At 25.6% G+C, this 26,184-nt stretch overlaps 1 protein-coding gene across 5 annotated transcripts in view; it reads right to left on the bottom strand.

Moving 5' to 3' along the window:
• Positions 1 to 26,184, bottom strand: part of LOC108001371 (protein Wnt-7b-like) — a 183,718-nt gene that overhangs the window by 54,073 nt on the left and 103,461 nt on the right. For all 5 annotated transcript variants that reach the window (XM_028668456.2, XM_028668455.2, XM_017062342.3 and 2 more), the window contains exon 2: positions 16,779 to 16,999. In XM_028668456.2, coding sequence (XP_028524257.1) covers positions 16,779 to 16,999 — 221 coding nt within the window. The remainder of the gene's footprint in view (positions 1 to 16,778; positions 17,000 to 26,184) is intronic.

The following is a 26,184-nucleotide window of genomic DNA, read 5'->3' as shown; positions in this document are numbered from 1 at the left end:
TTCTGAATATTATTTCTGACAAGTAAATTTAAATTTTCAATTAAGACAATTTTCATCCTTCCTTAAATTCCTTTAATCAATCAAATAAAGAACATAATATTAATCGAAGTATATTTATTAATTAACAATTACTATTATTCGAAATAATTATTTTTAAATTATTATTTGAAATAAATTTCGTAAGTTCACGTATCATTATTAAGCAATTAAAATCGAATGTCTTGAAAAACAATTAAGTATGATTCGAATAGCTAAAGGATAGAAGCTAAAGGATAAGATAGACAACGATAACAAGATTTATATTATCCCATCACTTGCAATCAGCCTTGAGAGGTCAATTGATTTCAGACAGTCTACAGGTAGATGTTTGCAAGAGCGCCAAGTGTGGGCCAGTCGAGTTATTTGAGACGGATAAGGGGATCCGAGCAAAAAACGGAAAAGAAAAAAAAAGAAAGAAAAGTAAAAGAGTAACAAGGGGATAGAAAGGGCGTGAAGGCTTTCCATTGGGTTGGGAAAGATCCAAGAAGAAATTGATAAGACGGTGCATTAACTCGCTACGCTGTTCGTTGACTTTATTCGAAGACAGAGGATTCTCCTTGTCTCGAAAAAGATATCTTTCTCCCTGTCTCTCTCCTTCTCGTTCTCCACGTTCGTCCTCGATATCTTTCTTTTTTTTATTTTTGTTTCATTCTCTTTTCTTTCTTTCTTTTTTTTTTAATCTTTTCATTGGTTCGAATTATTTTGTCACTCGTGGAATAAAATTAACACTAATCTGGACCGTGTGTACGCGGATTTATAGGTTGATAAGAACGATATTATCGTCAGATAAGCTATCGTGAGATATGTTGCAATTTTTAAGAAATCTTCGACCTGTTGGAATTGGAAGAATAAGTGCGTCAAATCGTTTGGTTCTGTCATCAGATAAAGCATCCATTAAACGAATAAGCATGTCTCGTGGATTGGTGATTTTTGTATTACATATAATGGACACTTATCAACCATGTTATCGATTTCTGCAAACTCGTTGTTTCAAATATGGACGAAACTCGAAATACTTGTAAAGATCATGATTGGATATACGATATTAATGCCTTGCAATTTTAGATTATTTGAACTTGCTAATTTATGATTTATTCAGATCCAATGAAATCTTTTTGAATGATCTTCGTTAATACTTTTTTTCAAGATTAATTTTGTTTGTTTAATGATTTTTTGCTTTGATATACTTAATAGGAATTATGCATACTTTTAAAATGCTAATTTTTAGATTATCGTATATTGTAATTTTTTTGCTTATTCATTTAGCAAATTTTTTTCAGATGTTTTATAGTTTGAATTTTTAATTTATTTAATCTTTAGAATAAATTAATAATAAATTTTTAATTGAATAAATAAAAATAATAAATTATTAAGTCAAATAATATTTATACGAATTTATATATATATAATATATACTTAAGCTTAAAATTATTTTTATTTTTATTAATACCATATTTATATTTTGACATATCATATATATTTTTTAATTTAAAAATAAATTTATATTATATTTTTTGATTATTTGTTTAAAATTAATGCATAAACATTAATAGTTTAAAAACAATTAATTAAAAAAACAATAAAATAAATTTCAAAAGATAATCTAATGTAATGGATAATAAAAAAATTAGGAAATTGAATATTTTTATATCGAAAGTAAAGCATATTTGTTTGTAATAATTTATAGAAATTATAAAAGATATCCGTTTATAAAATTATTATGTTTTCTTCTTAACATAGGAAGGAAACAAATTAGAAAGGAATTAAACAAATATATATTTTTATATAATTATTGAATTGATAAATTTTATTTCAAGTTTTAGTTAATTTTTTCAACTCTTTTTGAAACTGTTTTCAAATTTGCATCAAATATCAAAGAAATATTTAATTTTTGTTAATAACAAATATAATACATAATTTATTAATTTATTATTTATTTGTTAATAAAAAAATCATTTGTCGTTTTCTGTTAGATGCAAGAGAAAAAGTAATTTCGATATTTTATTGCTCAAAACTGGAGCTATACTTTTTTCTTTCTTATTGCAGTTTACAATTAATATAAAATTTCATTGATTAATAAATAATAAAAAATCTTTATCAAATAAAATTAATAAAATTTCTCACTTACATTATTTCGAACAAAGTTTTCTTCCAATTTTCTCTTAATTAAATCGTTCCATCTAGAATTTCGAAACGTCAGAAAAATTCTTGGAATTTTTATCATTGTATCTTCCTTGTTAAGATAGATTATTTTTAAATTTCTAAAAAAAAAGGAAAATCTTTAAAATTCTAACTCTACTTAAAAAGTAAAATATATGTATACAATTCCAAATATATTAGATATATCTTTGAGACTAGACAATACTAGTCACTATAATTAAGAAGGATACCTATTATCTTACTTGAAACACGATAAAAAGAAAGATCAGTCTTCGTTTTCGGAATCGACTTCCAAATACGCGATCGGACGTAAGTAGGCAGGTAGTCAAAACTGGGAAGGCAGGGGAAAAGAATGAACCGTGGAATATAAAAATAACGACGCATCATTAGACCGAGTTGACCAACAAGGGATTTAACGAGGGAGAGTTTTTGTGCGATCCGTTGGCCGACCGAATTCTCCCGGCAAGAATACGTACCACCTATTCCTGGAACTCGTCGATCCTCCTCGACATCGTGAACGAAATTCGTGCCGTAATTAAGAGTATCGGTTCTCGTCGATTGAATTAATAATAGATAATATTCCAGCATAGCGAGTGGCCCGCGTAATGGATCTCTTAATTATGTCGTTTTGTTCCGACGATTAGGGGATACGATCCGCCCACGACGCAATCCGAATTCGACGCGGCGCTCGCGTGAAGAATCCTAATTTATGAAAATATATTCGAATCGGATCTCACCGGTGCCTGCCGTGTTCTCGATTAATTCCACGTGTTGGTAACCCGCCGCACTGGGATCGAATCGAAATCGGATTCGTTTCCGCCTAACAGAAGCGAATTATTTACGATCGCGATCGAATCTTTCGTGCTCGACGCGAAATTTGGATCGTTTCACTCGCCGTCTTATCTCTGGATCCGAGATTTTTTAATTTTGTATCTCGAGCGACGAATTCATTACGTTTGCCTTCTCTCTCTCTCTCTCTCTTTTTCTTTCTCTTTCTCTGAATTTTAACACCTTCATTGCCATAACATCCATCATGGCTAGTGGCGATCATCGATTAGATTTTTGAGCCTCGTCTTGATTCTGAGCCTTTATACGTGATTATTATTGATTTTTTTGACTGCAATCGGTTTTAAAATTCGTATACTGTATAATTGTATTTTGAAGATGAATAGATATTAAAAAAATATAATAAAAAAATTGTTGTTAAATAAAGTCACTGATAGGAATATAAAGAATATGAGAGGAATTTTGTGAAAATGATGAGTACATTAAACAGAATATAGAAATTAACGAATGAAATATTGTTATCAGTTGTGTGATATATTTAATAAATTTTTGTAAATTTCAAATGTTGAACAGAGTGGAATAAGTATTTAAGGATTTTATTATAAAATAATTGTGTAAGTTATAATTACAAAGGAGCTATCTGCGAATTTTTTAAGTTCAGATTTCAATATTTCTTTTTAGTAAATTTTTTATGATATATCATTATATAAATGTGATTAATTCTAAGTGGAATAAACTAATGACAATACATTTTTAACACTTCTACTATGATACTATAGGAAAAATTATAAATAACGGAAAAGTAATGGTTAGAGATTAAAAGTAAAATATTTAAAAATATATATAATCATCATTAAAAAAGTATTTGATATTGAAAAATTTAAATATAATATTCGAGTTTTTTTTCTTTAATATTAATATTCCCTTTTCAATTTATAAATTAAATTATATCATAAAATAACAATCACTACTACTATACTATACTATACTAAAATAAAATAAAATAACTTTATTAAATAGAAAACAAATATTTTAAATCTATATGAACACGAATAAATGAATAAATTATAAATACTTAAAGATTAGAATATAATACGAAAAAAAAGATGAAAGAATTCTATGAAATATTTTTATTATAAATAATGCGTAACGAGTTAGTCTTCAACATGAGTAGAGACTTCAACGCTTGCATAAGACAACACAACGTTCAAAAGCATTATTTCTATTAATATATGAGTATTTTGAAAATTTGATACTCAGAAAAAGCGCAAATTTAATTACTTACATTTGATACTTAATATAATAGTAAAAGTAATTATATTTATTGATCGGAAGCCATTATTAATAAAAAGAAATACATTTAAAGTTTGTTTTAAATTAGTTTATTTTCATATCGGTAGTGTTAAATTTATTAAATAATTAAAGATTTTTTTAGTTTCTTTCTATGCATATAAATTAATAGCACAAAAGTTTTAATTACGTTTTAATTAAGTAAAAAGTGTTGTAAAAGTCTATTTTTTTTTGTTATTTTTAATAATGTCAGACATGTTAATAAAATTTATGATATAAAAAAAAACTTCTCTCTCAATGCAATAATATCCACGAATAAAGTTCATATATATATATATACATATATATATATATATACATATATGAAATTCGTAATGTATATATAAATAATATTTTGTATAATAAAATAAAAAAGTATTTCCTTTGTTCTTCTGCTATTCCAAAAAGCTAATATTTCTTTTTGTATTCTTGTACAATCTATCTTTTTATCAAAAATAAAGTTTTTAAAAATTGAAGCAAAAATTTATGTAAAAGATAAAAAAATTTTTTTATTGCTTTTAATCTTAAAATGAAGTTTTTATGATTGTAATTAATTATATTAATAAAAGAAATAAAAAAAAGTGTTTTAAACAATTTTATTTTAATCTTATAATTTAGAATAACGAAACTTATTAAATACTTGCATTTAACATGCATACCAGTTTTTTCATAGATTATCATATACTATTTCTCAGATTTCTTTCTTAAAACATTTCTTAAAACAATCTTTTGCCAATTTTATCGAAACAAAATGATTAAAATTGAAGATTACTCAAAATTTAATTTATAGATTCGCGAAATTTGAATTTGAAACTTTAAAAGGAACTTTCGAAATTTTTACTAATTAAAAATATTTATTTTTGTCTTTTTTTAAAAAAAATATTTACTTATATTTCGTAGAACTAAAATCTTAATTAATCTTAAATTCTCCAAATTCGGTAAATAATCAGTCATTCGTATTTTCATATTTTATAATAATTTTCTTTTCTAAAAAATTAAATTATATATTCATATAAACTATTAATTATTAATTAGATTAATGAAACCGATATCAATAAAAAAATATCTATATTCTAAACAAAAATTCAATAATACTACATCACGTATTAAATAAAAATCAATCATTCGTTAAATGAAAAAAAATTTTGAAGTTCAAAAACTTTTTAAGTTTTCAAATATTTCGAATAATTTATGTTTCATTCAACAAAATTACGATTCGAGTATTATTAGGATCTTAGCTACAGATATTATAAGTTTAAGCGTGCATCTTCTCTGGAAATGTGTTAATCGTGCGTTTAATTCGAACGAGCTTACTCCTACGTGTATATGGGTAGGATTATATCTGGTGCATAATGTGAACGTTTTAAGAGCTTGGAAATATCTCGAGCGCATATATTGCCATACTTAGCGTTCAACATGTTGAGCAGCTCCGTTAATTTCACTAATTAAGTTAGCGACCGTCCGAATGTTCGTTACAAATGTTATTTATACATTTTTCTTATGCATTAATTCTTCGATTTCTTGTTTTGCTTCGAGAGATTTCATCCGGTGGATACAGTTGATATTTTCGTTTCGTATCTGGGTTTTATTATTATATTTTAATACCAAATAACTTGTCATTTCTTTTATGATAGAAAAATATAGTCATTACAACATAAAACCTATGCAAAATGCTGTTTTATTGTTGCAAATGATTACTGAGGTTTGAAATTGTTCGTGATAAATTGTATTTTCCAATTATGCATTTTTATGCAAACTTGCATATGCATATAATTATGTTCAATTACAGTGAATTCATGAAACATTTCTGAAAAAATTATAAAATTCTCTTGAGATTTTCTTTTTCAGATTATTATATAGAATAATATATTTTCAAATATAAATATTAATCCCAAATGTTTTGAATTTTTCATTGTAATTATAATGAATTTTCTATAATTTTTTTATTAAATTAAAATTAATATCAGAATTATTAATAGTAATTTTATTGATTCATATTCAATTAAATCTAAATATTTAAAAAATGAGTAGATTAAAGTTCTTCAAGAAAAAATTTTAGAAAATTTTTTTGTTGATATAATATAAATTTCAAATTTTTGGAATTTTAAATTGTAATTATAATGAATTTTCTATAATTTTATCATTAAATCAAAATAATCAGGATTATTAATAATAATTTTATTGATTCATGTTCAATAAAATCTAAGTATTTAAAAAATGAGTAAATTAAAGTTCTATTATCTTAGAAAATTCTTTTGTTGAGAAGAATATAAATGATATATTAACATATGTAATATTAATTTTGAATTAATAATGAAATCGGCAAAAGAGAAAAATTTAAATTCTTAGTTTTCAAAGTTTTCAAATTTTTGATTTGATTATCTGTAACTATTATATAATATACACGAATATTTTAAAATCAATAAAAAAATATAACATTTTATTAATTTTTAGGACATAAATGAAAAAAGAAACTTATATGTTCGTCATGTATTAATTATTTTCATAATAATAAATATCCTATATTCTGTAATAAAAAGAAAAAATATTTACATAAAATGAAAGATATTTAAAAAAAATTGTTATGTATATATCTTTATATATATTCGTAATAACAAAATTAATCTAATTGTTTTGTACAATATGATATAATATAATATTTGAAACAGTTAATGCATATAGCTACTTGGAAAATGTATATAATGTGTATAATACTTATGATACAAATGGCAAAATAAGCAAGCAAAATAAAATATTTTAATGAATAAAAATTGTTTTTCTACATTCCTTCCATTTTTCTTCTTCTTCACAAAAAGAAATTGCTTTCTTGCTTACTTGATTACGCATGTTTCTTCTTGTACTTTTCAAAAGTTTCTTTCCAAAGGCATCAAGATTTTTACAACGAATGCTATAATGGCACAACGAGAATGTCTTAATAAATGTTTTCCTCCCGATATCACGGACCAATGGAATTCATAACTCGTTAAAGCAGAACGACGTAAGCGAATGACCGGATGAACAGTCAAGTTTTTGCACGCAACTGACGGCGTGAGTATGTGTCATCCTTCTTTGGGATCTTTATTCCAGATGCACTTGCGTGTCTAGATTGGTTGGTGATTATTTTTTTTTGTCAAAGAAAAAGTAATTGGAGGATGTTTTAAAGTTGTATCAAATGATGATTGTTTAGAATTGAAGGACAGTTGTATTTTTGACAGTTTTTGATTTATTATGCTTAATATGCCTAAAAAAGTTTTACATTGCGATGTAAAGTAAATATAAAATTCAATAAAAAAAAACAAACGATTTACAATATTTTTAACTTGTGTTTGATGAAAAAGAATACAGATTATTATGTTCCATCAATCATATAGATCAATATACAGATTCTTTACAGATTTATCCAGATGTCTTGCATCTAATAGAAAATGATATTTTTGATCAATGAAACAATAAATTAAATTAATTAACAAATTAAATTGATTTAACAAAAAGTAAAGATTATATATTTTTTTATTTAGAAAGAATAATAATTTTTTATGATATTTTGGAATTATTCTAAATTTTAAAAATTCACTAAAAATTGGAATAAAAATTATTTATGTATCCATTTAATAATTATTAATTATCTAAAAAAAATACTTTTTTTAAATTAGATAATATCTACTTTTCTAATATTAAATCAAAGCAATAATTTTGTAAATAATTTTTTAATTTCCTTAAAATGATTGGATATGGATCTGATCGCATTTTGATACAAAGTAATCAATTGTGATTTCAAAACTCAAAAGAATTTAAAATTATTCATATAAAAATTATTCATATAATATTTAAATATATTGTAAAACTTATTTTTTCTTTCTTCTCTTATTCTTTCTTTCTTTTTCTCTTTATATAGATATAGAATTTAACATTTAAAATTGATTATAAAAATGTTCGTGGAAAATTTAAAATTCAATTGATAAAAATTTGGATTTTACTTAATGAATTAAATAGGCACGTAATGTATCTCACTTGATTCAAAAGAATTATACCGACTATAGAAATAATATTAATATAAATTAATTATAAATATAATAATGAAATTAATTCAAATTCAATTATATAAAATCTAAGGTTTCAACATAATTAATTTTCAAAATAGACTTAAAATAAATACATTGCAAATTCAAGTTGTTGCAATCTAAGAAATCTTCCTTCTTATTTAAAAACATTTTATCTTTTCCATCAAATCTATACATACGTCACACATCAAGCATCAATATACAAATCCGATGATCGAATCCAAACCATGAGATCATTTTTCATAATCACACGGGATCACATTTCTCTCATACGGAAAGAAAATCCTGCAAAAATTATCGTTTTAAAATCGATCCCCGATCGTTCCATCCGCAGAATTCAAGAAGCTCGGGGAAGAGAGGGGAGTTCGATTGTGTTCCGTTTCAATGCACCATGTGTGACAAACTACCGCTTTGCTTCTTCGTCGATCGTAAATCTCCAACTGAATTTTACTTTCTCGATTTTTCCCACGTCGAGGCTTAATCCGGCGCGTTAATCATGAAAAATCGCGGTGCACGCACACCTATCCGTTTTTCATAATATAAACGGCATCGGGACACGGTGAATGCAGCCCTCCCCCCTCGTCTTATGATCGTATGCTTATGGTTTTTAATACCGAGATGACAAATACGCCGTATTTAGCGATATTTATGCGAGCGGATCACGTCAGCTTCCGCTGACTGGACTATTCGGATTATCTTGTCTCCGAGAAATATCGCTTTCGCCGTTTGACGGTGCGCAACCTGCCGTTAACTATCCTGTCGCGTGGTATTAAGTTACTTTCCAATGACGGAAATTAACGGAGGAAACGACGTACGAGACGTTGAGGAATGAATGGAAGATTTAGAATAGTACTCTATCATTCAGAAGTATTTGATCTTTTATTGGCAAAGGAGAAAATATTGTTAAATATAGTTAATATAGGTATTCAAATTTATTTAAATTTGAAAATTGAGCAAGTTATTTGTAAACTGTATACATGTTATATAAAAAAATGATTTAAAAGAGAAAAATTAAAATTTTTGATGTATTAATACGTTGTAATTAATTTTTATAAATAAATATGTAAAAGTAATACAAAAATTATTCAAAGGTGCATGGAATTAGCTAATTTTTTGTAATTGAAAAAAATTTCAAATATATTTCCTATTCGAAAAATAAAATCTTTCACGTAATTTTATTATTCTTTTTTCGAGCTACAGACCTTTTTGATTCTATTTGTAAACTGTATTATTACTTTGTATATATTTAAAATAGAATTATATTGTTGTGAATATTTGAAACATTGTGAAATATTATACTCAATATAAATCATAGCTCAGTAAATAATAAAACAATTGCTCTTCAAGAAAATATTAGATCAATTAAATATCAGAAATGTTTCTGCATCGATTAAATATATTTTTAAGATTATATTGTTCTTATAACATAATATTTTAAAAACATAGTTTCAATAAAATGCGATGCAAAAATTATAATAATCCTTCCATAGTTTAAATTTATTAATAAATTTATTGTTAATTATACAATTCTTGCGTAACACGAATGTTTTTATTGATATTTCTCTGATTTTAGGTTTCATTCATAGGTTTCAATTAATCATGTATAAAAAATAATATTATTAAATTATAAATAAATAAATTAATATAGAAAATAATATGCCGTACCACAATATAATTTTTGATTTATTGATCGATATACCTCGTTACCTTTTATAAAAAAATATTAAATTATTTATGTTGAAAAATTATTAATTTAATTTAGAATTCATATTTTAACTTCTAAAAAAATATAATTTTCTAAAAATATAATAAACATAAATTGAATTCAATTTCTTATTAAAATTTATTTTCATACAACGAAGATAATTAATTTAAAAAATTTTTCTCTCTTTTCCCCTTACTTTTCTCCTTCTCTCTTTGTTAACCTCTCAATCTCAGAAAAAACTTCCATTATCGTAATCTTTGTAACCATATACACTTTCTATGCTATACACAAAATTCGTACGATTTCACCAGTTGAAGCGTTCCAAGCCATATCCTCCCGACGCTCATCATTCCCCCCCTCTCCCACCGCGCAGAAATCGAAACCTTTCCCACGTGTCCGGCTGAAATTTGTTAAGTCCTCGCGTGGGCGGCCGCAGAGGCATCCTGCGCGCCGCTTTTTCGCCATTCTCTCTTTTTCTCTCGCATCACGCAGAAGAAAGAGAGAAAGAAAGAGAGAGAGAGATAGTCACGGCACAAGGTTGCGTCGACGTTCCCTCTGCGGGCCGGGCATAAGTTATACGCGTATTATGCCGCTGCCGGGCAGCAGGCAGCATCACGAAACGGTAACACGAGAAACCGGACTCGCTTCTAACGCACACGAGCCCGCTTTTGTGGGTGTAGGAAGCGTCTTGGTCCCGTGGTCGTGGCCGTTTTGTCGATTTCCACACCGATAAAATCCACGCTACCGCGAGCCACCGTTCCTCTATCTCGTCCGGTCCTCGAATACGCCTCTAATCCTCGTAAAAAACGTCCGCGATCCGGACCGGGCAATCACCAGGCCGACCCAACGAAGAGCGCCCATTACACCCTTGCCTTCCTAATTTGAAGCTTTCAGCTCCGGATTTCAGCTTCGCCGCAGGAATCATCGTTTTCACGTGGTTATTGTTCACGTGCATCGCGAATAACGGGGATAAGAGGTTGAACGATGATGGGCACGAGAGTGAGAGGTGATGTAAGTAGGGGGAGAAGGGAGGGGGGAGATGAACGTTCGAGATTGTTTCGGTCTTGAGATGGGTGGAGAGGTGATTTTTATCGAGAGGATTTTTTTGCAGCTTGAGACTGATGTATGATTGCAATTGGAAGTTTAAGATCGAGGAAGTTTAAAAATTTATTAAGGGTGGTTAAAGATGAAGATGAGGAGGAAGGGGGGGAATGAAGTATGTTAAAATTATTGGAAATTACTTAAATTTCCAATATTTTATTTTCATAAAATAAATATTTTGAATGATAATTTTATAATAATAGGCAAATATTATTTACGTATTATTTATATTCGAATTTAATATAAAATATTTAGATTTCTGTTTAGATTGTAGCGATAAGCATCGAAGATATTCTATGCTCTATTTTTTCTCTTCTATTAGTTAAATATCGAGAAAAGATTAATTTTTTTATATATCGTTGCAGCATCCAGCACTCATTTTCCCATAATGTATCTTTATTTATAATTTTATATATACTAGTTACAATAATTAAATAATTTATAATTGTTTTTTACATAAGATTTAATTAATTCACTAAACAATACAATGTCTTTGTAAGGAATCGTATCTCGAAGAATGTGACTTTGTTAAATCAATATTGTCGATATCAATGACAAATCGATTATTTCCTGTGATGCGTGTTTATGTTGGTCATGACGTTCCATATTGTGACTTGTAACAATATATTATACGGAGTTTCGAGTTTTAAGTTTTATAAATGCACATTATTAGTAAATTATTCATTGCATGAAAAAATAATTCAAAAAGAAATTAAATGATTTGGTGTATGTATAATAATTTGATTTTTTTATAAATGAGAATATACAATCAAGATACTTAAATGGAATTTTTTTAAATGGAATTCCATGATTTTTAATGCTGAATTGATGAAACTCGTTACTACAAAAATGTATCAAGATATTTATGCAAATAATTTAGAGAAATATTTTAATTTGAATTTTATGAAACTTATTGTATAAGGAACAAAGAACAAAGTAATATTGATCTCTTCATATTTAAATATATAAATTTTATAAACTTTAAGTTAAAATATTTTCTAAACTGATTTTTCGATATAAATAATTTAATACTTTTTTATAAGAAATAACGAATTATCGATTAATGTATTAAAAAATCATATGATTCTTTAAAAATCTTAAAAAAATATATATATATATCACCATTTTCATGTAATCTTCATGTGAAAACAATTATAAAGCAAATAATATGTTGTATTGCAATTATATTAAAATTAAAAAATGTTTATTTAAAGTAATATTATATATTGATTTTAAAAAATATATTTGAAATATTACGAGCATGAATCAAAAAGTAAATTAGGCATTTTTGTTTTATAAAGATATTATTAAAGATATTATATATTAAAGAAATTTTTAATACTAAATTTTTTAATTGTTTTAGAATTATATTCATATCTTCGATTTGTTTATCTTTCGTTTGTTATCAATTGTAAAATATATCACTTCCATACTTTTATTGAAAGTAATGTTTAAATTGAAAAATTTATAATTTTTAAAAAAAATTCAAATGAAAATGTGATAATAGTATAGCTTATATAGTCTTTGCAATTTTTAAATTTTTAGACTAATGAATAAAAGTGAAGATACAACAAAATTCAATTATATTTTCAAATAATAAAAAAAACTAATTTCAAATAATAAAAAATTAATTAAATATTGAATACTTATTTTTGAATATTTTTAAAAATATTTTTTAATATAAATGCAATTCATTTTTTAACTTTTCTTCGTATTTCTGTATGTAATTATTATTTTAAAAAAAGTTTATTCGCAAAATTCTATATTACTTGAAGAAATAAAAATATTTTTTTTTTTTATACTTCGAAAATTTATTTTTTTCAATTTACATTAAAGTGGAATAAAGTTTATAATTTGATATTATTATTATTGAAGAAATTTGATATTTTAAAATTGAAAATTTTTTTGTTTCTATCTATTTGTTATTTTTAATAATTAAATATATAGAATGTTACAAGAAAATATCTGACAATCTGACAATGTTCTTATTTTAATTTTTTTAGTGAATCTTTATATAATAGATTATAATCTTTCTAATATTTGTTCGTCATTAATTTCTGAAGAACGAATAAAAATTAATATCTAGAATCAATTTTTTCGATAAGAATTAAAAGTTAACGAAAGAATTCTTAGCCTCAAGTTAAGGTTTGAATAAATAAAATTATATATATATATATGCAATTAATGTAAAGAAGAGATAAATTAAAATCTTTAAAATTATTCTTAAATTATTCTTTTTGTGTATAATTCACATAATTTATTCATTTTTAACACAAATATTTAAGAATAAATATATTCATTTTAATAACATATTATTTATTTAATATTTATTTTTAATATTATTCTTAATAAATATTATATGAAGTGAATAGAAAGACTGAGAAAGATGAGAAAATATGAAAACTTCTTTCTCATGCTATATCACTTCAAGTAATTATCCCGCAACAGGAGTGGGAAACGTGTCGAGTCATTCGGTTTTCTGAAAAGATGGAAACAAATTACAATTATGCTCGAGGTAGAAAAGTACATATTACGATGCGTTCGTGATAAAGGGAATTTCAAGTTTACACCGCAGGATGTGCGGCATTGTAATTTATCATTCCTATACAAGGAGCGCAGCGGGATTCGAAGTAAACTTCACATCGTAAAGAACGGGGAAACATCGATTTAACAGATATAAACTTATTTCGTCGTGATGTTATTTGTTACGTTTTAGTTGAATTTGTACTAGTCAATGGAAGGTATGAAATTATTGGTTAAGTTCTAGCTATTCTTAGTTATTCCAGCTAGTGAATAATATGGAATAATATTGAAAATTGATGAAGAAATTGGAATAATAACGAGGAGAAAGATTGATAAGATATTGGATTTTGAAAGTGAATACATACAATCAGTTTTAAAAATCTTTATACGTTATCTTACAAGATCGTGTATCTTGAAAAATTTGATTTTAATGAAAATTTATGTGTATAAATTATAATACATTATACATAAAGCACATTCCATATAAAAATTTTTATTTTTTTATTATAATTTTTCCTTTGTATACAATTCTTGAAAATATTTTTTTATAATGGATGACAGACTAATCCTGATAGAATAAATCCTGAATAATCTATATTTAAAAATTTTTGTTTTTTTTTGAATATAAATAAGTTATATTTATAAAACGAAAATAATATTGATATTTTAAGAGATGATTTATTATTCTTTTCAAGTAATATTTCATTAATAAAAAAATTGCTCCATATATAATCTACATATATAATCTACATATACTCAAAATGTTTCATAAAAAATGGAATTATTCTTTTAATTTATTAATTAAACTTTTATAATGTATATGTTATGATGTTGTTTGTAATTGACTTATATATATATGTTTAAATTCGAAATAGATATAGATGTTGCGAAATCTTTTTTTTTTAATTATAACGGATCTTTTAAATGCTTGCTTTTATAAAAAAATTAATAAAAAGTAAATGAGATAAATAGAATAAAATAATAGACATCGTAAAATAAAAATAAAATAAAAAGTATAAAAATGATATAAATAATAAATACAAGAATTAAATAAATAAGAAATGATAAAGAATGAGAAATAGACAGAAACTAATATTAAAATAAATTGATAAGATAATAAATTCTTTCAATCGATATTTATCTAACAAGGAATGTATTTTAAAATTGACCCAACATATTTAAAAATATTCCAAATTGTGTCCTTCTTTATCTTACTCGAGTAACACGAACCTAAAAATATCCTAAAAATTCCTTTTTAAATTGAAATGTACAAGTATGCGAAACCTACATCGAACTCCAATAATTTTTTCTTCGAAACGTTCAACTTCCAAAGATTTATTAATAGGATTTCAAATATCAAATGATTAACTACCAGACAAGCGGTTTCACATATAGATATAGAATATAAATTAATAGATGACACGATAAAAGATTGGAAATCCTTAATGAAAAGACCATTAGTATGGTAGAGAAATGGCCGACTAATAAAACACGGATCTGACATCAGGGTCATTTATCTCCTTTAGTTTTGTAACAAATCCATATACGTGCACGTAAACGATGCGATTAAACAGTTTAACGCCGATAATCGAAGAAAAGCTGGCTTCTTCGATTAACGGCACCAAATTGATTCTTTGAACTTTATTTCGTGAAAATTTCTCTAATACGTATGCAGATGAATCTGATTTGATAAAAGGAATTATTTGATTAAAAATTAGAAATCTAGCTTGTAATTTCTCTGATCTAAAAGTGTTATCTTAGAAACATAAAATTTAACACGGAATACCGTTTTCATTCGAATTTCTTTGATAGAAATTCAAGATTAATAAGATAAATAAGAACTATGTCATTATAACGATGTGTAGAAGATATAATGTAGAAGATGTAAAATGTATGATATAATATTAATTGTATATTATTAAATATAAATAATATATAATGATAAATTATTCAATAATTAAATATAAAATATTTTGATATTAAAAAATATTATAGATATATATTTATATATTTATAGATATAAATATTATAGATATATTATAGATATATATTTACAAAAAATTTTGTCCATTTACAAAAGAAATTATTTGTATTAAATTATTTGATTCTCGAAACAAAATAAATATAGCGATTTTTTTAAATCATAAGTAATTTATTCTGTTATTTTTGGATTTATGAAAAAATTTTGTTTACAAAACTTTAAAAAGTTGTATGATATAAAGAAAATCATAATATTATCATAATTTTTATTATCATTATCATTATCATAATATGATAATCTTCTTCTTCTGAAATTTTAAAATTATTTTCATTTTTTTAAATGTAAATAAGATTTTGTCATGCAAAATTCATGCAATCGTAAATTGTGTAAATTGTATCCAGTTTTCTTTTTCATATATAGTTCATATATAGCATTAGATTTCTGATAAAAATTAAAATACTAATATAAAAATATTACAATTTTTACATAATAAGCAATACAATCTTGACATATCGTATAAAATAACTAGAATATATTGAAAATTCTGATGTATAAAATATCTGTCCTAAATTTAACAAAATATTTATAATTTGACAGATTTTAGACAAAATTAACAAGCTAATAATAATGATAATTTTATAAAATTTGTTCATACGTACTTTATATAAAAGTTAAAAATCAAATTATATATTTATATATTTTCTTAAATCCAACAACTCTTCTACTATTTTTTTCGAAGATCGAATTCTTCATTCATATTTACATATATTATTCAACCAAATTCAACCAAAACAAATAGCGAAGCATTCCGCGATATCTCCTTTCGTAGCGTTTTTGCGAATAAAATTTCTGTGTAATCTCAAAAAGAAACGGAGATAATCAAGACGATTAAAGTTAGCGGCTTACTGTATGCAACATATATCCAGTAGGGCAAGGCGGCACCACGCTCGAAATACCGAAGATATTCGCATCCATTACTGCTTGCACGGCCTTTTAGAGCGCGTTGAACGCGGAGATAGGCCGGCGTTAAACGCGGCGGCCCTTCACGGTATAATAAATAGCGGGCAGGCCGCGGTGACAGGACAATCCTTACCTACTACGACCACGTGGCCGAAGACCTGATCGTTCGCCACGTGGGAACAGTTCCAACGGTGATGTCTGAACTGATGCCGGCACTCGCGAAGTCCCAGTTCCGCGCCCTCGCCAACCGCGGGCATCGCGTGCGGCGCTTTTCTGCACTGCTCTCGCTGACTCTTCGCCAGGCCGGGAATACGGCCGCAGACGGCAGCCCCGATCACCATTGCTCCGACCACCCTGCAATTCAATAATTTTCGCTCTGTTTTAATGCGCTCTCCAATTGTCAATCGATAGGATTTTTTTTTTAAATTTAAGTTTCTTAAATGTATGAGGACAAGTTGACTTTATAGAGAAGATTTTATATAGATGTATAAAGAGAGATGACGTTATATGAGAGGATGTTGTAATGTGAAATGAAATATAATGATGGAAATTAATATTAGTAAATGGCAATCGATTATCATTGTTTCGATCTTTTTATAATCAAATAGATTTCTCTCTCTTTTAATGCATTCTTTTATTGTTATTGAATTTTTAAAATGAATTTTTTTAGAGGAATTAAAAAGAATATTTTTAAAATATAGAAAATTTAGTAATTCGTCGTATGTCGTATTGTTGTAATGTGAAATATACTGATGGAAATTAATATTAGTAAACAATTATCATTATTTGGACATTCTATAATCAATTTGATTTCATTCTTTTTTAATGATTCTTCTATTATTATCAATAGGATTTTTTTAAAAAGTTTGATATTTGAATTTTTCTGTGTAAGCATAACGAGATTTCATAGAAAAAGATTGAGAGGTTCATTTATGATATGAGAATATGATAATTATTTTGATAAGCATTTTTATATGTTTTTAATAATTGCAAAAAATAAAAAAATTTTGAAACTATCAATATGATGCTTAATAGCTCAATTGGTGAACATAAGTGAAGTAGAATATAAATGTTGAAGTATTATTAATGACAATAAAGATTGATATATTATTATGCAGAACAATTGAAAAACAAATTTTTGTTGACATTACAATTCAAAAAAATTTTCAATTGTAGTTATAATAATATAAATTTTAATGATATTAAGAAGTTCAATTTATGAAATTTATTATTGAGCAATAAGAAAAATTAATAAGAAATAATAATATAAACATAGAAATAGAGAGATAATTTTATTTTATTAATTCCTTAAATTCTAATTAATAAACTTAAAATTTAAATAGTTATTTATTTAAATACATGTAAAATATTGCATAAATTCTGCATATATTAAATTCGTTTCTCTATAATTTATCCATGAAAGCGTTATTAATGTCTTTTACATGAATTTCATTAAGCAACTGTGACTCTACATTAAAATTAATCCCAAGTTTCATAAGCATTAATAAACTATAATATATGTATACTCCCGCACAGAAAAAAAGGAACAAATAACATATTTCCTTAATAAAAAATAATCATGATTTAGTAGATAAGTTTCCGAGATTTGAAATAATTATATTTGAAAAAATAAAAAAAATTATGATTCAATATATCAATATCAAAATATATTAAACGCATTAAACATATAAATATTGCGTAATATCTATATATTTTTATTAAAAAGAATTCTTTGCTTTATATTGAAATATGAAATTATTCATTTTACGAACAATTTTTTATTAAATTCAATCCATCATCTAAATTTATGCACCAAATTAGTAATCTCTATAAATCTACCCTCTCCTCCTTCCCAAAAAAAGAAATCTTTAGAATCAATTATCATCGAATGAATAACAAAATCGAAACAATCAAACGTGGAATTTCCCATTTCAAAAATTCGCAACGAATTTCTGATTCTCGATACGAAATCAATTTAACCCGAAACGTTATCACCATAGAGATATTGCAGGCCTCGAGTGGATTCATCGTGTACCATTTAGCGTGACAGCGACATTGAGAGATCCAGAAACGACGATCGGCAGTAGTGGGCCCACCTGATCGTACGACGAATTAAATCTCGATAAATTCGAACGTGTGAAAGTATGGAACGAGCGTGTCGACGAGGAATCAGCGGCGTGGTCGAGCGAGCCGACCCGTTCATTAGCATTTTAAGCTCTCCTGGTTGTCGTCGTAGTCGTCGTGCTACTTCGATTCCGGTGGTATATACGTTACACTTCGCCCTGCATGCGACGAAGGCGGTAAGAAAATTAACGACGCGACGTCACGATCTTTCTTCTTCTTCTTCTTCTTTTTTATTCTATATTCTGGACGAGAGACTTGCCTTATTCCTTTTTATTGTAATTGATCCTAAGGAAATTCGCGGATTCTCGTAATTGTATTGCATAATTTATTGTGAACAAAGAAGTCTTCCGGGAAAGTATGAAAGCAAATTCGTGAAGATTTTGTTACACGAATTGATAATAAATAATTGATAATAAATATTATTAATATAGAAATGTATATTAATATAATATAATATAATATAATATAATATAATATATAATATATATTATATATATATTATATACATTATATTAATATAATATACATTTCTAATATATTAATATAAATGTGTGTATATAATATATTAATATATATATATATATATAAAATTATTATTTTATTAAAATATTTATATTTATATTTATTTATATTTTTCTTGTACTTTATTATATTATATTAGCTATAGAATTTTCTTGACAGTATTTATATTATGAATTACGGATATCAGCCATATAAAGGCTATATGTATTAGCACAAGAAAATTCAGTCTTGAAAAATTTAATTTTAATGAAAATTTTGAGAGTATAATGAATTATATACAAAGTAATCTATTCAATTTTCAAATTTTCATCATTTTTTCATATTTTGTATAAAATTTTATTTGAAAATATTTTCTACAATCAGATAATCAAACATTATTTTAAAATTTTCAGAATTTTCTATTTTCTTTCATTATAAAATTATATTTAAAGAAAGAAAACGAAAAGAATAGTAATAAAATAATTAAGAATTAATTTTACTTCATCGAAGTGATATTTAATAAAAAAATTGATCTATATATAATCTATTATAATTTATATACTAATGTAACTAAAAATGTAACTAATAATAATGTTTCATATAAAACAGAATTATTATTGATAACACAACTTATTAGTTCAATTTTTATAAAATATGTAAAGATTTAGGATATTATATGTATATATTATTTATGCAAAAATGTTCTTTTTTATTTTAAAATAAACATGTAAAATGTTCATTTCTTATAATAATTATGAAAAGACAAAATTTTACAATAAATAGTATAATAAATATAAGAAGCCAACATGAAACGAATATTTCAAAAGCAATTACAGCTTTATTCTTTCTTAAATTTTGCAATAAACTTATTCAGATCTACTGACACTTAAAAACAATTCCAAATTTAAAATAAATGTTTCTACTATCTGTCTTTAATCTATCTTAAATTCGAAAGTAGTCTTAACTTCATGTTGTGTCGAGTTTCGCAAACGACTATGCAGATTTGCAATAAGCATTTAGAAATAGTCTCAAAACTGCTATGAACACTTCATAAGCAACCATAGACTTTTGCAATTATAATACTATTAAAATCTCTAGTATTTAATCATTTAAAAAAAATTTTTAAGGACAGCATACATGTGCATATTTTATGTTATGATAAATATCAAGCAAGTTGTGTGTCAATCTGAAAACGAATAAACACTAGAAGACTAGTTTTAAGATTTATTCCATTTCTCACTCTGAAATACAGTTGTCAGTTTTCTAAATTACCTGACAATCATCATTTCAGTCTAGACGATTTACTTACTAGTACGGAACTAATTTAATTTAAGAGATCATCGAACCGAAATACTCAGGTAGATATTGTATAATTGGGTCGATTGGACGCACGTTTCGTATTAAGAAAAAAAAAAGTCAAATAAAAAAATCTCACACCCATCCGTCATCTCGATTCTTATTTCGACATCTTCACGAGCAAGACACGGTTGATCACGGCATACTAAAAACGATTACCTGCCGACAAGCTGAAACGCGATACTCTCAACCTCCTACTGGTCCATTGCGTAATTTACATCCCATAAGTCAATGTTTTCGTGACGGTGAACAACGTTTCCAGAAACTGTGGACGCACGCGAGGTATTCCGTCGTGAAACCCTTTCCCATTCGAGTTGCCACGAATTTATGTAATGGAGAATAACAGAAATCGTACAAACAACCGATGAAACATCGTTGAAATATAGTATTCGATGGGATTTCCATCGATACATCGTAATTTTATAAATGTTTCTGCCTAGCGATGTTGGAATTTCAAGTAAGTAAATTTTATATTTAAGCATAAAGATTATTAAAATTTTATGGAGTAATTAATTTATTGTATATTGGAGTATATTTTATTGTATATAATTTAGATTCTTTTAATTGAAGTTGATTAATTAATCTTTAAACAATATCTATTGATTACTTGTTACACAGAAATTTATTTTATCTATTTTTGTGTATATTTTCCACTTAATCTTTAGAAATTATTAATAAATGAATTTCTTTAATACCGATAAATTCTAAGATTAGAATAAATGATAATCAAAATTTATAGAAAATTGTATGAAATATGTGGAAGTATAAGATGTTTCATTATTCATGATTTTTAATAAAAAATTTTAAAATTATCTTTATCCATGTAACATTAATTAAAATTAATTACTAATTTTGTCAATATTCTATATGTTATATTTTGTCATATGATTATAAAAATGTATGATTATATGATGTATTTATAATAATTTCAAAATCAGATTATAAATTTTATATTTATTACAATCAATGAAAAAATATTTAAATAAATAATATTTTATGATATATTTTTTTTAAAATAATTTCTTGAATAAATCTTAACATTAATTTAAATATTAATTTATTTGAAAGATAAATTATTTTAATATTTGATATCAATAAAAAAATATATAGATATTTTTCTCTGATAAAGAGTATTTTTTACATAAAATTTATATTTTCTGAAGTCATATATTTTCTTATGTTCAAGTCAAAATATATTTCTTTTTGTACTTTTTAAATTTTGCAATTCTTTATCTAATTATAAAAATCTTACGAAGAATTTTGTTTGCCATTATTTGAAAATAATTTTTTCTTCATTTTCAATAAAAATATCTTTAATTTTATTTGAAATGATTATTTATTCATTTTACTTTGGTTAAAAAAATATTCAATCCTCTACAACATGCAATACCAATTATAGCTGACATTTCGAGTGCAAACCGATATTTTATCATTCATCTTGTTGAAACGGAATAAACTACAATAAAAAAAAAAATCTATTATTTTCAGTAGTATAAGTATTCACTTTATAGTGTACACAACGTCACTATCATCCAACCGTATCACGTGTTCATTCAAGCAACCCTTCCCCCACTCCATCATCCCCTGAAAACCCGGCTTCAAATTAGCCTTAAACACAGCCTTCTTGCCAAGTGTTAAAACCAACCGCTCCCGACGATCCATCATTGCTCGTGGTCGGAAGGGAAAAGGGCGCCAAATTCAAACAGGCCCGCGGCGCAACCATTCATCGATCCGTAGGGTAGATTTTGGATCCCCATAAACGGTAATAAATAAATGTCCTACGTTACCGGTTGTCATCTCGTTGTTAAGTTCGAGACAAATGAAATATATCATCGTCGTGAACAACCACCGTGGCTCACATCGACACGTACCGTAAAGAACCGATCGTTGAGGGAAGGCCTCTGACATCGTTTGCGCGAGGAAGGAGGGGGGATGAAAGGGGTGGTGGACAGGTTGCATTTCTGAGAAGCATGAAATTGCGACGATTACGCCTCGTCCCTGGGGCGAGAGTTATTTGCATTGGAATGCATCGTGCCGCTCGGTGGCCGAAACTCACCACGTGGAACGATCTACAGGGTGTCCTGATGAACGTGAGAAGTTGCCACGGGCCGCGTGTCATGTGAAAATGAGGGAGAGAGAGAGAGAGAGAGAGAGAGAAATTTTGCCCGAGGATAGTGCATCTTTTCGGTTCTTTCTTTCGATTTTGTTTTCTGTCTTTGTTGACGTGAACATAGAAGAGAAACGTGATGGGCGGCGGATGGATCATGCGTCTTCCGTGATTTTCGTCGGCCGAGAAGACATAATCGCGGTTCTTGTCTCGGTGAAGACGTACCGTGTTAGAGATACTGACGTTGAACGCGTTTGGTTGAAGGTTGCTTTTCTCTTTAGATATGACTTCGTTTTTTTCTTTCTTTTTTTCTTTTTTTTTTTTGATGCTTTTTATTTAATTCCATAAATTATATCGATTTAATTTGAAAAAATTTTCCACGTGAATTCGATTTAATTTTTTTGTCTTGGAAGAAATTTTATATGAAAATTTAATTATTTTTGTAAAAGAGACGAGAAACATGATAATTTTAAGTCACAGAATGTATTGCATATGATAAAAATAAATAAATAAATGAATTTAAAAAATAACGATATTTTAAAGCATTTTTAAAATTATTTAAGTAAAAGTAATGATATTATTCTTAAAAATTATTTCTAAATATTATTAATTCGACTAATGAGTTAGATTCGTAATTTTGTACTATTACAATGAATTTAACTTGTCAAATGTACTCAAAAAATTAAATATTGCTACCTATGGTTTGCTTATTTGTAAGTTTTTCTTTTTCTTTTTTTTTATTTTAGAATTCTGTCTTTTAGCATTGTAATTAATAAAAAAATAATTTCAAGAATTGTATTTATTTTTTTTCTTGAATTTTAAAAGAGTTGGATGTGTCAAGTCTTAATAATAAATTTAAAAGAAAATTTATTTTAAAGATTGATTTTAAAATGAAAATCCTTTATAAAATATGTATCTTTTCAAATTATGAATCAAGTTTTTGAATATTAAGATTTATAATAATAATATAAAATAAAGTTTCTTTAAAAAAAGAATTTCAAAATTGAAAAATATGACAAAAAATATTAAATAATATTTTTAAATAAAAATTTAAATATCAAAAAAAGAATTTTTTACATGTGTAATAGTAATTGATGTTATTAAACGAGATATAATAAAAATATTGTTTTCTAGAAGAATAATACTGAATAATAAGAATGATGAAAAAACTAGTAAAATATTAGAATCACGATTTGATAAGCTTAAAAATATCGCAGTGATATGGTAATATGATAAAAAAATCGAATTAAATGCATGAACACAAGGGCGTGAAAATAAAAAAAAATATGTTCGTATAGTTTATAACACGGTCATTATTGTCATTTGTTATTCCTAATTAGAAACGCTTGGTGCTATAGCGCCCTTAGGGCTTGTTTTCAATGAGAGACTCATGCTGATACTAATTATTCATTTGCCTTACCCGTGAACCGAGTAATTACCATCTACTCTAATGTAATTACTTGCAAGCTCTTATGCTCCCATTTAAGATCACCTTGACGTCATTAAATTTCTCGCCTGATGGGATTGTAAATATCTTTTTTAATTAATAATTTCATAAATAATATTTTCCAATTCTCGATATCTTGTTTTTAATTTATTATTTTTATTGTTAATTTATATTGTTTAAAATTTCATTTCTTCACATCGATATGTAATAAATTATATTTAAGTGAAATGTGAATTAAAGTTGATTATATTTGTATATAAATACAAATGATTCGATTCAAATAAATTTGTGGATTGTTAAATATATATATGTATTCTAATATTCGAATAATATAATAAGGCACAGAATGATATAAAAAATTAAAAAAAAATTAGAATAAAATTTTTTTTTCTAAGTTTTTATTTTTATTTGAAAATCAAATTTCAAAATTTTTTATGTATAAGTGATGTCGTTAATTTTCAATTGAATATAAATTGATTATCATAGGAAGTTATACATTATACATAAAAATATGAAAAAAATTATTATTAAGAAAAAATAGAAAAAGTAATAAAAAGAATAAAATTTCATTGTTTAATTTTTTATTTTTGAAAAAATCGATTGTGATTTTTCATATTTCTGGTTGCAAATGTTTATTTTAATTTTGCTATTGGATTTATTTATATCAATTAAAATTTGAAATTATGATGAATTTGCTTTCAATATTTTATTAGTTTGAATTTCATTTTTGGAAATTATTTATTATAAATTATTTAATCATTTTTTTAATAATTAAAATCAATTAGAAAAAAAATAATAACGGCCAGTTAAATATCATTATAATAACTTCAAATTTTAAATATAATAAAATTATAAAATATTACATTAAACAACTATAAAGATAATCTATTTCTAAAAAATACGCGAATTTGTTAAAATAAATTATTCTTTTCATCGTAGATATAACTATTATAATAATTACATAAGTATTCGTTTGATCGATATAATAATGGAAATACAAAACGTAAAAAACAAATGTCAAAAAGATAATACAAAATTAAAAGATAAAATTATTAAAACATACAATTTTAAATTTCCCATGATATGACATAATGTCATAAAAAGTCAAACGAGATCTTTTATCTTTCTTTTGAATTTCTAGATACTGATTAACAAACATTTCTACAAATCCGGTAAAATCTTCAACCGATCATTTTCCTATGGTAAGAATCGAACGAATCGAGAATTTACTATCGTTTTAGAAAATTAATATTCCGTGTGAACAAATGCGGTGACACAGATTTCGCATCTCGAGATGCTAGTCGAATTTTCTTTTAAAGAATCTCGTGCCGTTGTACAACGCGTTTAGTATGCCAGTCAGGCGACCAAGAACAACGGACTCGTGTGCATGTGCTCGGCAGCGATACATACGTACCCATTAGCGAGTAATGTATAACATTACGCTCTGCTCATACGGAGGCTAATGGCGAGTTATTTGCAACAGGCCACTTCACATCGGTGGACCACCGCTCTTTAAAACCGCTTTAGTATTATAGTATTTTTAACAGGAATGAATTCATAGAACTCGAATTTGAAACTTTGTCGCAAAATTTTTGAAACTCATAATTATTTTTTTATTCTTTTTTCTCTTTTTTCCAAGAAAAGAATTATCAATTTTGTTAAAAATTCTTCAATAATCCATTTTTTATGAATCTTGAAAATTTCAAAAATAATAAAATGATTTCGAAATTTTAACTCATGCTTAAGTTAAAACATATTCGTTTCAATGAATGTTTCATTTCGAATTAAAATGATTTGATAATTTTTGAATATTGTTAATCTAGAGATATAGTTATATATGTATGCAAAGTAATTGAGTGTTTAAAATAAATGTGTAAAAATAATCCTGAGTTAAATTATCATTAAAAATTTTATATCTTGAAATTGTTTTTCTATAATATTCTATAATGAAATTTCTAAAGAAATAAATAAATTGCAAGTTATAATATCATTATTCAAAACTTA

The sequence above is a fragment of the Apis cerana genome, linkage group LG5 (assembly GCF_029169275.1).
Source record: "Apis cerana isolate GH-2021 linkage group LG5, AcerK_1.0, whole genome shotgun sequence".
Classification (NCBI taxonomy): Eukaryota; Metazoa; Arthropoda; class Insecta; order Hymenoptera; family Apidae; genus Apis; species Apis cerana.
Note: the sequence above shows the minus strand (reverse complement) of the source record. Positions and strands in the feature narration are given on the sequence as shown.